The sequence below is a fragment of the Nicotiana tomentosiformis genome, chromosome 3 (assembly GCF_000390325.3).
Source record: "Nicotiana tomentosiformis chromosome 3, ASM39032v3, whole genome shotgun sequence".
NCBI classification, from domain to species: Eukaryota; Viridiplantae; Streptophyta; class Magnoliopsida; order Solanales; family Solanaceae; genus Nicotiana; species Nicotiana tomentosiformis.
In genome coordinates, this window is record NC_090814.1 from 41,556,985 (window position 1) to 41,574,393 (window position 17,409).

Genomic DNA, 17,409 nt, shown 5'->3' on the forward strand with positions numbered 1-17,409 from the left:
TTTTAAAGCATTATGAATTCATGAGAGGCAGTTACCAATGTTAAACTCCTTATCAAAAGAAAAAGAAAATCATTGGTAAAGAAATGGAAGGAGAATTTGGACTAGAGTTATTCTCTCGGAAATGATTAGATGTTTCATTTCCTATTCTATAAGACGCAATAGGGGGAAAAAAAGTTAACCTGCTAGATGAATTTTATGTCTCACATGGTTATTGCTTTTACTTTGCATTCACTCATTTGTATGGAGGCCATATGTCCTTGGGATTTGGAGGAAACCAATAACTACTTCCCACTAGAAAAATTTTACTTAGAAACCAAGTTCCTAAACTCAAGCCTCTTTTGGCCTTTGGCTAGACACTTACACTAACTAAAAGATATTTTCTTTCATTTTCTGCCCCTTCCTAAAAGAATTCAAGTTAATGATCAATGTTATCAGTATTTATCTCTTTGCTTGATGAAAGAGGTCCATGCTGGTATCCTCAACATAGTAATGATCTTGTTCCCGCTCTCCTTCAATGATTGGATTTGGTCATATTTTCTTAGATGCGCTTTCGAAATATAGTCAGATGCTGACATCCTTTTTTTCTTCTGAGATAAAGATGCCGACTTCTATGCTTAAAGTTTGTATTACTGTTAACGTGCAGAACTGATTCTTGTTAACAGAGATACCGTCCAATAATTTTTGCTTTTATCCAAACTGTGGTGCTTGATTTTTCCTTCAAATTCAACCTGATCAATGCAATCAAGTCAACTGCGTTGTGGTATTTTAGATGTCCTACTTTGAACAAATGGAGAAATGATGTATTCATGACAAATATTTCATGCCATCACCCTGCTTGTAATTTATAGACTTAATGGTAACTCAAATGCATGGACAAGGCTCCATATAATATCCTATTTTGGTTATCTTGCTGCAGTATCTTGATGACAAGTCACGCATTAGAGATGCAGTTAGGATGGCTGAGGTAACCATTACTCTTCATATTTAATCATTGCAGTGCTTTGGCCAGTACCTAATATTTTTGCTGAGCCGTCTCTGCTTTCAGATAGGACTGACATCAACCTGGACGCTTGAAGATTTTAAGGTTGCAATTGCAAAGGATATTAGCTCTCCACCGATATCAGATACCAACTTAAAGGTCTAATTATGGCTAAGGCACTGTATACTCTGTTCCACTTCGAGCTTTTGTTAGAATTGAGTTTTAAGTGAAACTAAAGAACGCTCTTTCACTATATAAATCTGTATATATTTGTCTCCTTTTTGTGTTTGGTGAGGTTCTGAGTAAGTTGATTGGACTGAGTGGTAAGGCGTAAGTGGTACTTCCATGTTATGTTTCATTGGAAGCTGGTCACTTTATGAAAGCTAAATTGGCGACTCCTAGGTAGTCAGTCAGCTGGGGTTAGTGTCATTTTTCCTTAGTATCAGCCACAAGCCCACAACCTATACCGTATAAAATTTTGCATCTTCAGGTAATGGAGTTAAAAGAAGACTTGTGCGTCGGTTAACAAGTAAACCTGAAACCTTCTAGCAAAAAGGCGAGGACCACATTGATCCAACATTTGGTGTTAGTTTCTGCTTTTACTGAAGGCTATTTCCTGAAAAGAGCTGCAGAAGAGTGGGTCATTGGACTTGTTATTTTAATGTCATCCGCTAGTGCTGGAAGGTTTTTGCTTCTATTGTCGTGCGACCATTCCCATAGTTACTTTATTTCTTTCCTGGACAGCGGTGCTTAATATTACACCTACAGTACATATCTCAAGTTGCTTAATGCCAAAGCAGTTTGCCTTGTTTCTGTTTTTTATGGTTAGATGTACATTAAGTAATAGCTATAGAGGGTTAGAGTTTTACTCTACAAATTTGGTGAAACAACATAACTGGATGATATCAAAATTATTTTATATTTTTGTAATGGGGATATTCTCATTCTTCAAATATCATTTGGGTTTTGGAAGTTCTTTATGTTCATGGTTTAAACCTATAATCTATGTACTCGGGAATTGCAAGGTATCTTATCGAGGACTTATGCTTAGACAGTTGGTTGGCTTCTTGTATGCTTACAGTAAACTTTTAACATTCAAAATCTTTGTAAGGTACTTTATTAAAAAATAGCCATATTATATGAGGGATTACTCCAAAAAGATGATAATAGTACTTTTAAAGAACTTATCCCCCTTGCCCTTCCAAATGGAGGAATAAGAAGTCATACACGGACTATGTTGAATCTTCTGCCATGCTTCCTTTCTAAACTTTCTGCTCTATTCTTTTGGACATGCCGAGTCATTGAGTATTGAATTTGCTTGTTTCATCCGAACAGTTTGTCTTTGAAGAGTTACTGGAAAGGGCCAGGGAGAGAGAAGAAAAAGAAGCTAAAAGACGTAAACGTCTAGCAGATGAATTCTATGAACTTCTGCATACATCAAAGGTATAGTAAACAGTTTATAATCTCTCACATTGCAACAATCCCATGACGTTTTCCTTAAAACAGTATATCTATTTTGCTCTGATTGCAGGAAATTACTGCATCATCAAAATGGGAGGACTGCAAATCCATCTTCGGAGATAGGCACGGAGCTACTTTGGCTTTTATTGATCTAGAATTAGTAGTCATTACTGCAAGGATCATATCTTTGGAAACTCTGATAATTGATATTATTTTCAAAAACTAACTCCTTGAATATTCTAATCCCATTAATTCACATACTTCTAAAAAATAACTTAGAATAGTCAATATGATGAACAATATGGTGCTTATGTTCCTCAACGTTTAAGTTGGCTATGTCTTTTATAGTATAGCGTGAATTACCATTTCACGAAATCACTTTTAATTACTTGTCGCTCAAAGGAAATGGGTTGATATCAATTATTAGTTGTTTCAACACCGAGAGTTTAATACCTAGCAGTTACTAGTTTATTCATTTCTGATATTTGTGGATTGTTTCTAGATTCCAATGAAGTAATTATTATGATCTCTACTATTAACTTGTCTATCCTCTTTTGCTGTAACGAAATGCTTTTGATATTTAATAGTCTTCTTTACTCATACTCTCACATTCTCATTATGTCGTAACATTGAATGGATTATTTTTGCTGTTATTATTTTAAAGAATAATGGGCGAAGAGAGCTTTCTTCTGGAAATATTTGACAAATTCAGTAGTGAACTAAAAGAAAAGGCAAAAGAGAAGGAGCGGAAGCGGCAAGAGGATAAGGTACTTGACTTACTACAAACCCTTATTCTCCTCTCGCTTTCGTATTTTGGGTTGTAGATGTGGTATGGGTGTGATTTCGGTTGATATGGATTGTCTTCTATTTTCTTTCTGAAAAGTTTATATGGGTGTGATTTCGGTTGATATGGATTGTCTTCTATTTTCTTTCTGAAAAGTTTAGATTCACCCTTACTGAACCATAAGATTCTAAGGAGCTCTCTTTAAACCTGTGTCTCGGACTCGGGTGCGGGTATCCGGTACGGGTGGGGATCTAGAGGTTAGATTCTTCATTACATAAATATTTGGATTTGGGGGTATTCCGAGTGCGGATACGGGTGCCGAGATACAACCAATAAATGTATATTGCGACATATAAAGGATATATTCAGTTAATTAAAGTTGTTGAACTGAAACAAATAAAAAATTACTTCTTTATAAACGCCTAATATTTTATTTGTAAGATATTGCATGTAATAGCAAAGGATTCTCATACTCTATGTAACTATATAATATGACATAAACCCAAAAATAAAACCTAATAACCAATCAATATATACATCTTGGTCATAGATGTAGTCAAAGCATCCAAGGTAAGCTGACTAGCCTTGAATTATGGCTCTGCAGGCAAGAAAAGAGAAGGAAAGGAAAGATAGAGAAAAGAAGAAGGAAAAGCATAGAAGGGATAAAGACAGAGGGGATAAAAGCAGGAAAGAGAGGGAAAGAACCAAGAAAGATGGCACAGACAGCGACAAGGCTGATACATACAGTTTCGAGGAGATCAAAAGATTAGGAAGTGACAGAGATAAGAAACACCGCAAGCGGCATATGAGTTCCTTTGATGACAATGAAAATGAGAAAGATCATTCAAGAAATTCTTACAGACATGATAATGATCATAAGAAGTCAAAACAGGTCTGATATCATCTTTGAAAATATCTGAAGATTAGGGAGATTGTTCCTTTTGGTAACTCTGAAACTTTCTAATGCATAGAGCTTTGATGTAATAGGTGGACCAGCACGTGTGGAGTTCTGAAGTTAATTCCGAGGGCCAGCATAAGAAACAAAAGCGAGATCATAGGAGTGGTTCTCATAGGGATGGTGACAGTGAGGATCATAAAGATGGGGAATTTGGTGAGGATGGAGAAGTTCGGTAGCTTTTTTTCTCTCGAAATGATCTCTTATATGTTCATTTTGTTGTGTAAATATAAAGTAGCAGTGATATATTGCCCCCCCCCCTCCCCCCGCCCCACCCCCACCCCCACCTTCCAAAAAAAGGAAAAAGGACTTGATGATAATGTTATTTGGCAATTGATTGTAGTTGCAGCAAAGTCAATTCTTGTTCTGGTTTAGATATTTTATAAGCAGATGTTCTGGTGGCATTATTTAGCTCAGGAGTATAATTTGGAAGGTGCTGATTCATACATCAACTTCTTTTATCATTTGACCAGTCCAAAAACTTATATGCAGTGAAGCAACGTTAGTTATATGCCATGGACATTGACAAACAAATGAATTTTTAGAAAGCTCAGACCTCGTTAACTTAAATTTTAATGCCCTATGATTTTCTATTTTGCTTTTCTTAGTTGAAAGTTACGGTGTGGCATATACAATGGCTGAGCAAGACGAGTGCATCTGACTTGGGGGGTGCATTTCTGGTATAGTAGGTGCACTTGCAGTTTCTTCCATTCTAGCTTAGACGTAGGTGATTTCCATATTGAAGGCATAGGAGTTGTTCTTCAGGTCCTACCTTCGGCTCGTATTGGCACTTCAGAGATGTCTTATCCTATATATACTATAACTAGTGAGGGTGTGCCCGGGCTCAGTTCGGGCCCAATTGTCATAGCTAAACTGGTAAAGTTTTCTTTCTGTCCGAGTTGCTTAGTAGTTAATTAAATAAAGTTGGTTTTTGAGGGATAAAGCATCTATAAAAGATCATAGGGAACCGTGGGATAGTTGATAAAAAGATAATTAGAAGTCACTTGGTGATGTAGAACGTTTGACTTTGTAATCAAAATGCCACTATTTGCATGATCAAAATAGATACTCTCTCTTCACCCCTTTTTTTGTACAAAAAAAATTACTATATCCTAAACAATTCTGCTGAAGTCAATTTGAGTTATAACATATTAATGCTTGACACAACCAAGTTTATTCAAAACTAATTTAAACTTGATTAACCAATTTTGGCAAATGTAATATTTTAGTATATCAAGAAAAATATAAAGATTTTAAGTTACAATACTTTTATTATCAAATTCCCTATTTAATAATATCTTAGTGAAAAAACTTAAATCGTCCTCATAAAAATGTGGTCAGATATATCTATATGGTGATAATTAAAAGGTTTAATTTAATTACTAATCTAACTTAACAAAGATAAAATTACATTAAAAAACTAATTTTTTTACCTAAATTGATCATACTAAAAAGTTTTGTAAAGTTGTTTTCTCTTAAAGTTTCCTTTTTCTTTCAATCAGAGTATTTGTTTCTTATTTTTATTGAAATTATTTTCTCAAAGTCCTTTTGTGAAGTTCAAATGCACATTTAGTCCGCACAAAGTCATGTTACTCAAGCAATGTGACAAATGTGGGTTTCAAAATCAAAGCTAATTCAAGATTTTAAAAAACGTTTCCTTTAGTAAATAGATTATTTTTTTCCTTTAGTTTAAACTTTTGAAAAATTGTTCAATTTTTATAATATAATCCAACACAAAGGCATGAAATTTTGTTTCCAAAACTTTCTCCATAATACATATTATATTAAAATGTGAATGTTTGTTTTTTTATGGATCTTCTAGCATGTTACTTTGAAATTGATGATGGTTCAACTCCTTCTGTGTCATATTGTTCTTATTTTTGCTGGGATGGTCGACGAGAACATATATTTTTTTTCTGAAACATATCCTTTCATAATGAAAAAATTAACTGAGTATTGGTTGATATTTTGCAAGTATGATGGGCATGAGTCTATGTATATTTTGCATCTTCAGTTATATGCATTTCGCTCCCTCAACTCTTGTGGTTTCTTTATGGTACTTCATAGTCGGTTAAACTTTCTCATATGAATCTAATTTAAATTAATTTTATTTTTTATTTTTCATGAATACTCCTAGTCATAAGATCCTTCCCAACTTGTCACATTGCATTTTGAAAAAGTTGTATGCTGAAGCAAAAATTAAAATGATTTCTTTCTTTCCTTTTTCGGACAACACCTAATTTCTTAATATTTTTTCTAATATCAACTTCAAATATTATCTGAGTTCTCTTCAAATATTTTTTTATTATTTCAAATCATGTCGTTTAAACGATACTTTCATTAATTGATCGTTCTCTAATCTCTCTCTATATATATTTTTTATACGAACGAAAGCTTGCAACAATATAGTCTAACCTTGAGATGGTTATCATAAATTCATAAATTTTGATAATATTCTATTGTTCTTCTAATTATTTTATTCAATTTATACTTGATAATTTTAAAAGCTTTTGCATTTTTCAGCCAAAAAACTAGAATTTCGCGCGATTTCCATATTTTCGTGTGCTTTAGCCCACGCCTTCCAAGGGGTCCCGGGAACCCCGAACCCCGATCGCCTAAAAATTTTCCGGGCCATCAAATACGACCTAAGGAACCATAGTAACCACCCCGCCATGATCGTACCTCATTTTTTGCGTTTTTCGGCCAAACAACTAGAATTTCGCGCGATTCCCATATTTTTGTGTGTTAAAGCCCACGCCTTCCAAGGGCTCCCGGGAACCCCGAACCCCGAACCTAAAGAATAACAAAATTGTAAAATTATCATTTTGGGGGGTTTGTGGGTCGGATTTAGCTCCGATTAGCTTTTGTTCATAAATCTTCATAAGTCTGAATATTCTTCTACCAAATCGTATGTATTTTGTGGGTCTTCTACTTCTTTTTCGTATTTAAGTATTTTTTCCCAAATATCTATTTTTATGTCAGTAGGTTTTAATTCTTTGATAAAATATAGGACTAGTATTTTATATTTTTCTAGCATTCTTTTTGTCATGTAAGTAGTTATTCTGTATTTTTCTATCATTCTTTAAAAGTGGTTCAGATTATATTTTTGTTTAGTCTTTAGTGGATTTGTTGTATTTATGACTATTTTTATATTGTAAATATTTTATTGTAATATTCTGTTTGTAACGGTTTTATTTTTAATATTTCCGTTATGTCTTGTTGTATATTTATCAGAAGGTCTATATCCTTTGTTATTAAGTAAGTATTGATTGTTAATTTTAGTTGTTGTTCTAAAGCTTCTATTTTTTCCGTAATTTCTATCCAGTATGATAAATATTCTTGATTTATCATGCTTAATCATAATATTCTCTTATTATAGATTCTAATTTTGATATTTCTATTTTACAATTTGTTATATATTCTACATATTCTATTTCTCCTGTTTCTATATATTCGTTTATATTAATTTTTTGGAGTTGGAAGAATGTTATTAATTTGTTTATATTTAGTTTTTCTAGTTTATCCTTATTATGTAGTTCTTTTAATTGTTTTATATTATCTCTTATATGTTCTAAAAAGATTAGATCTTTAGATTCTTGATATAATTGCATATTTTGATGTAATCTATGTTCTTGTAATTCTATTATTTTTCGGGTTTCTGTTAGGTTCATCTAGTCTGAATATATATCCTCTGTAAGTATATCAAATTCAGATAGGCTTATTGTATTCTCTTCTTCTAAGTCAGATAATTCTGCTAAATCATACCATTGTTGGGTCATTAGTTCTAGTATTTCGTTCATAAGTAATTTGTCAAATATTATATTTTTGATATCATTATTTAGTGATCTAAGTATGTGTAAAATGGTTATTTTATATTCATCAGTGTTATCTAAGATGTAAGGATGATCCATTTTTGTTTGATGTTTTGGCTAAAAATATTCCTTTAATCTCTTCGTTTATCATGTTTATCGTCATCCTATAACAAGTTATTAAGAACAATTCTTTTAGTCACTACCATGATTTTTTGCTTCAATCGTTTTACCCTAACAGCGCCTCAACTCTGGTTACTTCCCTACCACGGCCTTCTGCCTTACTGGTTTCACCCTTAGGATGGCATAGTCTGGGCTTAAACTACTCTCAGCATAATTATTCATGGCAAACTTACTAAAATTATTCTAAATAACAGTTATAACATGATAACAATTATGATAATCTAGAGATTTCAGGAATATATGTATTTAGCTATACATATTTTAAAAAAAACTTACTTGATACTGTATATCGGGGATTTCTTCTTTCATAGGTTTGGATTGCTCCATAGATTAAAGATGTTAATTTATTTCACTGAATAGATTTTTACAAGAGAGGTTACAAGAGAGTTTTTTCAGAAGGATGTGAAAGGGGTAAGGTAAGGTGTGTCCCTCTAAGCCTTAAGGGCTGTCTATTTATAACGGAAACTAATCCAAACATCGTCCTCCTAACTTTACACTTGGACGGTCTAAAATTAAAGTAAAAGACGCGTTCCCAACAGTTTTTCCACTGACAGTGGTAGTGATAAAGTGGGACTCACAACAACAACTTAAAAACTAAAAGACGGAAAATAATTTACATAAAGTCAAAAGTTGCTTTAATAATTACATAGCTTTTTTCTTTATGTCATTTTCTGCTTCTTCTTGGGTCCTGCCGATCCTGCTAGCTGTCCTTTTGTTTTTGTCTTGTAGCTTTTGTTGTAAGATTCCTTTGTCTCTTTCTTGATATTTTGTTGCGTATCTTTTTAGTTTTCTTCTTCTTCAAATTTGATTTCTGGAACTATGTTTTTCTCTCCTTGACATTTCGAACATATGTGCTCTGAGTAGATTGGACTAATTTGTTTGCAGTATCTTGTCATTAAGTTTTGAGAAATAAATTCTCCTCTAATAGCTCTTGTAATGGGTGCTTCTTCTGGTTGGATTAATGTTTTAATCCATCTCCGTATCTCTTCCATGTCGTTTTCCCTTAGGTTTTTTGAATGGGTGTAGATCATCGTGTGTTCTCGGGATTGGTATCCCCAAATAGGTTTTTCTTCTACATAATTGTTGACTAGTTCACTTAGAATGGTTGATAGTCCTATAATTCTTTTGTTTGAGTAGAATGCTGGTATATCAGGTTTGGGTATTTCTGGTTGTATTTGTACATTTTCTGGGATAATCATTTCTCTAGTTAGTCCTAATTTAATAACTTGGATTATTGGTTTTATCTCGTTATAGAGTATCTCTGCTGGTGCTACATAAAATTTTATATAAAATAGGTCTCCTTTGGTGATTCTCTTGTAGGTAGTAAAGGCACTATATAGCTCTGGTATTGTAGCTATTTCTTGTCCGGTTTGTGTGTACACTGTACTTAATAGTCCGTAATTGTAACATGTTTTAACTAAATTTGCATTCGTCCCTGGTTGGGCAATCAGTCGGTTGTATCCTTGTAATGGTTGTGTTATATAGTCTGTTTTTGGGTTTTGGATTGTTTTTGATCTCGGATTTAGGTTTAAAAAGGTTTGAATCTTGTGGATATTTTGTATATAGCTGTTGGTAATATAATCGTAGGTTTGTTTTTCCTGGTTTAAGCTTTCTCTATAGCTAGTTGTTTGTGGTGATGGTGTCAAAGGATTTTGGGATTTTGGGGTATATGGCTTGTTGAACATGGCGTTCATATTTGTATTTGTATGTTTTCCTTTTCTTATTGCTGATGTTGATGTACCTGCAGCTGTATGTAAAATAGTGTTAGTTTGTAGGTTTTGGGTTTTTAGGTGTTTCCCAACGTCACCTCCTAGGTCCGCATGTTTTGAGCCATGCTGCTGGCTTAGTTCCGCATGTTTTGAGCCATGCTGCTGGCTTAGGTTTTTTGCTTCTATAATCTGCAACCTCTTTTCTACTTCCGTCATTTGTAGTGATAGTGTAGTAAGTATTGAAAATAGGTCTTGTGTAGTTTCTTCTTCATTTGTTTGTGTACTTTTGTCTTGATAAGTAATCTGCAATCACATTCTTGTCAGTAGGAATTATTTCTATTGTAAATGTGAAATTTAGTATATTTAATACGAGTCTTCGTATTTCTTTCGTTGTAACTGAGTCTTGTACCTTTTTGGTTATCCACCATTTAACTTGTGTGTTATCTGTTCTAACAATAAATTTGTTATATACTATATATGGTTCAAACGATAATAAACACTTATATAAAGCTAATAATTCTTTTCTATTTATTTCCCATTTTAACTGTGGTTCCGTAAATGATCCTGAATAATATCTACAGTGATGTTCTATTTTTTCATCCTTATATTTGTATTTAAGTACTCCTCCATAACTATGGTTACTTGAGTCTGTCTCTACTATATATATAAATTCTCTATTTTCATCTGGAAAATATAGTTTTGGTAATTTTTTACACATATCTTTTATTTTTTGTATATATGTTTTGTCTTTTTCATCAAAGTGATATTCTATATCTTTCTTTAATTTTTTCTGTAAAGGTTTTAAATTTTCTGCCAATTTAGGTATATATTCTCTAACTTGGTTAACTAATCCTAAGAATGATTGTAATTTCTTTTTTGTATCTAGGGTTTCATTTAAATTTATTATTTTTTGTACTATATGTGTTTGCATTTTAATTCCATTTTTATCTATTTGAATTCCTAAGAATTCCACCTGATTTTTAAGTATTTCTGCCTTATTTTTACTAAGGCTAATTCCTGAGGATTCTATTATATGTATGAATTTTTCTAATAATTTTATATGTTGATCTTGTGTCCTTGAGTATAGTAGTATATCGTCTATGTAGATTATACAGTTTTCTAATTGATTAAAATAGCTATCCATAAAATGTTGGTATCTTCCTGGTGCATTTTTATATCCAAATGGTAAAACGTTCCATTCATAAAATCCTTGTGGTACTGTAAAAGCTGTTAATTTTTTAGATTCTTCTTCTAATTTTAGGTGATAAAATCCTGATTTACAATCGAATTTACTGAAGTAATTATATCCTTGTACTTGCCTTATTTTTAATATTTTATTTGGTATCGGGTAATTATATGTTTTTGTTTTTGCATTTAAATTCCTATAATCTATTACCATTCTACTTTTACCTCTTTTTTGCTCATTATGTTTATTTACTATAAATGCTGGGCTATTATGTTTACTATTACTTTCCTGTATATAATTATTTTTTAATAGTTCTTTTATATGCATTTTGAATTCTTCTAGATCATTAAAATTATATTTTAATGGTTTCTGTGTTATTATACTATTTTCATCTATTAATTCTATTTTTACTTTCGTTTTATGTTTATCCCATCCTTGAAGGGGATTTTCATTATATAATGATTCTAATTTGTCTTGAATTATTTTTATCTTATTTATAGCAAATATTATTAATTCTATTTGTTGCTCATTTATTTTTTCATTTTCTAATTTTTGGGTTACCTTTTCACTTCCTTTAATCCACGGTGTTGTTTTTCTTATTTTATTTCTTACTCTTTTTGCTCCTATTTTTTGTTTGCATGGTGTAGTAAACCACCAATGAGTTTTTGTTATTATATGTGGGTATAATTTATCTAAAAAGGGCATTCCTATTAATATATCTTTATTTGTAAATTCATAACTATATATTTCATCCATAGTTAGTATTTTATCCCATATTTGTATTTTTATATTTTTTGCTTTTTGCGTTATCAAGCTTCCTTCATTGTTAAATCCTGTTACCACAATAGGTGTTAATAATTTTTCCCATTTATCTTCAGGTAAACAGTTATGTCTGCATACATTTACTCCTGCTCCTGTATCTATCATGGGTGTATAATATCTGCTGTAATATCCTTCTATTATTATTTTTGCTAGTATATATATTTTTGTCATGTTAAGGTTCTTTCAATTGTTATTTTCTTATTTTTATATGTTATTATAAGATGTCTATCTCCTAGGTTATATGGTTTAACTGTTTCTAACCATTTTATTCCTAAGGTAATATTTTCATTTCCTTGGTAAATATTAAATTCTATTTCTACTGGGATTCCTCCAATAATTAGTTCCTTCTTTGTTATTTCTTCTGTTCCTACCAAATTTTTAGGTAATCCTGGGCATATTGTTTCTGTAGTTATTATTTCACTTTCTTTAACTAGTTCTTTAGTTATATAATTGTCTTCTTGTCCAGTATTTATCATTATTAGGTATTTTCTTTGATCTATTACTCCTGTTATATAATAGTTGTGTAACTCCGGTTCTTTTATTAATCTTTGTGGGTTTGTATATTCTAATCTTCTCGAGGTACTTGCTCTTGAAGATGTAGTTTGTGGGGATTCATAATTTATTCTTTTAGATGTGCTTAGTCTTTCTCTTACTATTTCTAAATCTCCTTCCATATCTATATCTTTGTAACTATAATCATTATTGTCTATGACTGATATTATACTATCAAATGGGTTTTCTATCTTTATTTTTTCAATCTTATTTCGTGCTGTTATTTTGTGATTGGTTGTTAATATATATAAATTTTTACATTTTGCTGTAAATATTTTACTTCCTGGTGCCAGCTCTATTCCTGACATTTTCCAGTACAATACTAGTGATTTATCTATATTAGCATCTTTTAATGCTACTGTATAGTTAGCACTAATTATAAATTTAAATTTTTGGTATATCAAATTTCCTTTTATTGCACAAATTATACTCTTTTCTATAGGTTGTACTATTCTATCATCTGCTAAATATATTTCTATTGGTGTATCTATCCCTTCTCTAAAACAGGCTTTTATAAGTATTTCTGTTCCTCCTAAGTGTACATATTTGATCGGATTTTTTGCTTTTATATTCTGAATTTCTTTATTTATTGTTCTTTTATTTATTATAGGTATTTTAGCTTTTCCTCTAGTATATTTACAATCTATTATATGTTCTTTTTGACTTATTACATAATATTCTTCTTTTTTAATTTTGAACCAGTTTTTTATTGTTGGTACTTCTAATATTTTACCGATGCTTAAATCTAAATCTTTTCCTTTTATTTTTTCAAAAATATCATTATCAAATATTACTTTTTGTTCACTTGATTCTTCATCCTTATATTCTTCTCTGCTTATTATTTGTATATCGTTTTCAGTCATTTTCCTCTATATCTGATAGTTCTTTTTCTGATTCTATTTCTGTTTCTAATTCAGGTTCTAATTCATAAATACTATCTTCACTATCTAATTCATAATCTATATAGTCTAGTTGCATGTATTCTTCATTATCAGTGTTAATTTCTGTTATTTGTTTCTTTTTAGGGTCTCTAGGTAATTTACAATCTTTGGCTAGGTGTCCTAATTTTCCACAATTGTAACAAGTACATTCGGATAACTTTTTCTTAATTCTATATGGTCTTTTTCTTTTGTAATCTTTTATATAATATCTTTTCCTCGGGTTTTTATACTTATATTTTAACTTATTTCTTCTATATTTTTTATATTTTCTTTTATAATTTTTCTTTTTATAATAATTATCTGTACATCCAAACTGGGGTGCAGTTTTAATTTTACAACATGTAAGGTTTTTTATCAGTGTTTTTTCCATTTTAATTTCTTCTTTATGTTTTTCACATAATTCTATAAACCAATTCTTTAAATATCTAATTCTAGCTCCTAAGGTATCTTCTAATCCTGCTTTTTCCCAATCTCTTATTATTTTAGAACTAAAAGGTTCTGGTAATTTTGTAAAGTATATTTTTCTGATTTCTTTTCCTTCTTCAACACTATATGTTCCTTTATAGTAATATTCTTTAAATGCACACGTATATTCGTCTATGTAACACATGTTACATATAGCTAGTTTGTTCATTAGATTTCTACTTACTGTTTTTTCTTTTTGTTGCTCTTCTATTTCTGTTGTCATACTACTAAATTCATTTCTTATAGCTAATTCATATTTTATTAATATGTCTATAGTTGTTGTAGCTGATTCACCATCGAATTTTTTATTACTTCTTAATGCTTTTATACTTTCATCATTTAGATTTTGTATCCATAATTTTACTGTTCCTATTATTGTCCTTTCTATATATCCTGGTGCTTCTGGAATTGGTATTTTATTATCTATTAATTGTTTTGATATATATCCTACCCATAGTTGTATTATTTTATTAACGTCTTCTACGCAATCTAAGTCCAAAAAGTTATATTGTTCATTTATTGTTTTTGGTGTCCATTTTCTGTTTAATCTTTTATCCCATAATACTTTACTTCTGTCACTTCGTTCATAATTATTATTGTAATATGTTGGTATTGTTTGTTTGTATTTTCTTTCTTTTGATGTACTTGGTTTTTCGCTTATATCTCCGGCATATATTTCTGGATTTATTATGTTATTTGTTTTAGTTATAAGTTCTGTATATGTTTCACTTATTTCTGAATCTTCTGAACTTTCTGTATTCTGTTCATTTTCATTATTAGTTTCATTTATTTCTTCAAGTTTTACTTCTATGTCCTCTTTTAATTTTTCCCTAAATTTTTCTATTTCTTCCTTCAATCTTTCTTCTTGCTCTAATTCTTTTTTCTTTTCTCTTTCTCTCTGTTTGTTTTCATACAATTCTTTTAATATTGCTAATTCTTTTTCTAATTCCATTATCCTGGTGTTTTTGTTTTCTTCCACTTGCTGTAATTCTTTTTTAGCTTGTTGCCTAATTTTTTCAATTTCATTTTTCCTATCAATTTCTTCATTTTCTTTTATTATTCTTGTCATTGCTGTTAAACTATCTTCTAATCTTGCAGTTTCTTTTTCTAACATTAAGTATATGTTTTCTCCTACTTTCTTATATCTTCTTCCTATATTTGAAGTTATTATTTTTATTTTTAATCCATCCAAATTTTCGTATGTTTTTTCGTCTACCGCAAATTCTTCTTTATTCATATTTTATGTTTAATCTTAAGTTGTAGGTTTTTTGCTTCTATAATCTGCAACCTCTTTTCTACTTCCGTCATTTGTAGTGATAGTGTAGTAAGTATTGAAAATAGGTCTTGTGTAGTTTCTTCTTCATTTGTTTGTGTACTTTTGTCTTGATAAGTAATCTGCAATCACATTCTTGTCAGTAGGAATTATTTCTATTGTAAATGTGAAATTTAGTATATTTAATACGAGTCTTCGTATTTCTTTCGTTGTAACTGAGTCTTGTACCTTTTTGGTTATCCACCATTTAACTTGTGTGTTATCTGTTCTAACAATAAATTTGTTATATACTATATATGGTTCAAACGATAATAAACACTTATATAAAGCTAATAATTCTTTTCTATTTATTTCCCATTTTAACTGTGGTTCCGTAAATGATCCTGAATAATATCTACAGTGATGTTCTATTTTTTCATCCTTATATTTGTGTTGATAGTAGCATTTTGCTTTACTTATAGTATAACCTTTGTCCGTAACACGTACTGATTAATTTATAAATTTTTGACTTAATATTAGACTCAAATAATCAAAAAGTTTCTTAGACTTGGAGTTTGTAAATCTCTTTGTGATATCATCATCTCTCTCAAATTCTAGATTCGAGTAGGTGTTGCTTATGTAAACAATTTGAGGTTGGCTTTGTATGTGTAAAAGGAAGAGGGAGAATATGTCTTGTAAATTTGAGCATATGCCTTAGTTACTTTTATTCTTTGCAAACTCTGTTTAGCTCATATATTTTCGAACGTTTTGTCTATTACGTAGCTTTTGCTAAACTTCTGGGTTAAATGCTTTTGCTAAACTTCTTAGGTAAAAGAGTTAACTCGCTCAACTGCTGACAACAGAAATATATGTGATATAAAGGAGAAGATTGCTTATATGGCTCATGATTTGCTTATATGGCTCATGATTTTTGGTTTGAGCTTCAAACTGCCAACACTAGCTCCTCCACTGTAAAAAGATGTATTTGATAATTTATTGTACATGATACATTTTGTAAACATTTGACCAAAGTATATCTTGATTATATATATTCTGCCATTTAATAACTTTGGTGGCATTAATTTTTGGTACAATTGGTCATTGGCATCAAGAGAAACCATACTACCATGAGACATTTCCTTTTCTAAAACTGTGATAATCTAGTAGTAAAAGTTTTCTTCTCAAATGCAGGTAGGTAAACAACAAGGATATTAAATTTGAAGAAGAAACAGAGGAACCAAGATTGGAAAAAATTGTGGACTTAGGTTTGAACTTTGCAAAAGATACAAAGTCCAATACCGATGAGGTTGTTGAAACAATATTTCAAATATTTATAAAAGACGATTACGTAATGACTACTTTTTGAACCGTGACGATGTATTAGACAATTGCTTCTCAATACAGTTGGTTGAGAACAACAAGGGTACATATTTTGTTGCAGAAGAAGTGGAGCCAAAATTGGCAAAGACTGTGGAAGACATCAACTTGAGTTCTCCTAAAAATGGGGAGTCCAATGAAGTTGTCAAATCAAAACATATGAACATGGAGACAACAAACTTGACACTATTTAAAGATGTTGAGGAGCTAAAGTCTTAACATAAATTCACTGGATGCTCAAGTAATTGAGGCTAGTCTTCTTGTACTATATTTTGGTACTCTACAATTTGAGTATTTGGTTTTGCACTAACAACGCATCCTACAATATCTGTTGAACTGGTATTGACTTGTCAGTAAGCAACTCTTAGAGTAGCCTGCGAACACCCCCCCTTTCCCCTCACAGTTGGTGGAATTATTTAGTTTGCAAATATTCGTGAAGCTTTAGGTTAAATCAGTTTTATTTAAGCATTTAAGCAAAATATGGGTAATACATATTTCGCTGTTGAATTTTGGATTGAGGCACAATTTATTGATTTGATTGATCCATGATATTGTGTACCTTAACAGGCTCACCTCTTAATCTAGGCAGGAATAGATGAGTAGGAAGAATTAATGCAAATACATCGAAGTTGAGAAGTTAGTCAATCATATATTACCTCCGTTAGGACGACATTGATTGCTTTGGCACATACGTTATACTTGATGATCAAGATCAGGCCTAAAGTGGTAAAAGACAAACTTAATTCATATTACTTTTTCGGAAACCCCCTCTCCCAATGCAACCTTTTTGCATCTCCAGATTCTTTTTTCTTTTTAAGATCCTGCTTAACTGATTTATATACTTTTTGATATCCTAGATCATGTGCAATGGTCCAGGAACATGTACTCCACTATGTTTTTTAAGGTTCGTATGTTAGAGAGTGATATTTCTGTT

At 31.1% G+C, this 17,409-nt stretch overlaps 2 protein-coding genes across 13 annotated transcripts in view; one reads left to right on the forward strand and one right to left on the reverse strand.

The window, feature by feature from the left end:
* Positions 1 to 4,590, forward strand: part of LOC104098947 (pre-mRNA-processing protein 40A-like) — a 28,583-nt gene extending 23,993 nt beyond the window's left edge. For 10 of the 12 annotated variants that reach the window (XM_070196869.1, XM_070196873.1, XM_070196870.1 and 7 more), the window contains 7 exons: positions 917 to 964; positions 1,046 to 1,138; positions 2,315 to 2,422; positions 2,511 to 2,563; positions 3,105 to 3,207; positions 3,829 to 4,116; positions 4,212 to 4,590. In XM_070196869.1, the coding sequence (XP_070052970.1) occupies positions 917 to 964; positions 1,046 to 1,138; positions 2,315 to 2,422; positions 2,511 to 2,563; positions 3,105 to 3,207; positions 3,829 to 4,116; positions 4,212 to 4,358 (840 nt within the window). In that variant the 3' untranslated portion in view covers positions 4,359 to 4,590. Of the gene's footprint in view, positions 1 to 916; positions 965 to 1,045; positions 1,156 to 2,314; positions 2,423 to 2,510; positions 2,564 to 3,104; positions 3,208 to 3,828; positions 4,117 to 4,211 lie in introns of those variants that run through there. The other 2 variants (XM_070196877.1, XM_070196880.1) reach the window with 2 other exon arrangements.
* A 3,851-nt stretch (positions 4,591 to 8,441) lies between these two features.
* On the reverse strand, positions 8,442 to 10,096 carry LOC138906917 (uncharacterized). The gene has a single exon (XM_070196579.1). It carries the CDS (start codon positions 10,094 to 10,096, stop codon positions 8,954 to 8,956), a length of 1,143 nt encoding a protein of 380 aa, XP_070052680.1. The 3' UTR covers positions 8,442 to 8,953.
* Positions 10,097 to 17,409: the final 7,313 nt, after the last annotated feature.

Excerpts from the sequence above, each read along its gene's own strand:
- LOC138906917 (XM_070196579.1), bottom strand. The coding sequence starts at position 10,096 with ATGACGGAAGTAGAAAAGAGGTTGCAGATTATAGAAGCAAAAAACCTA.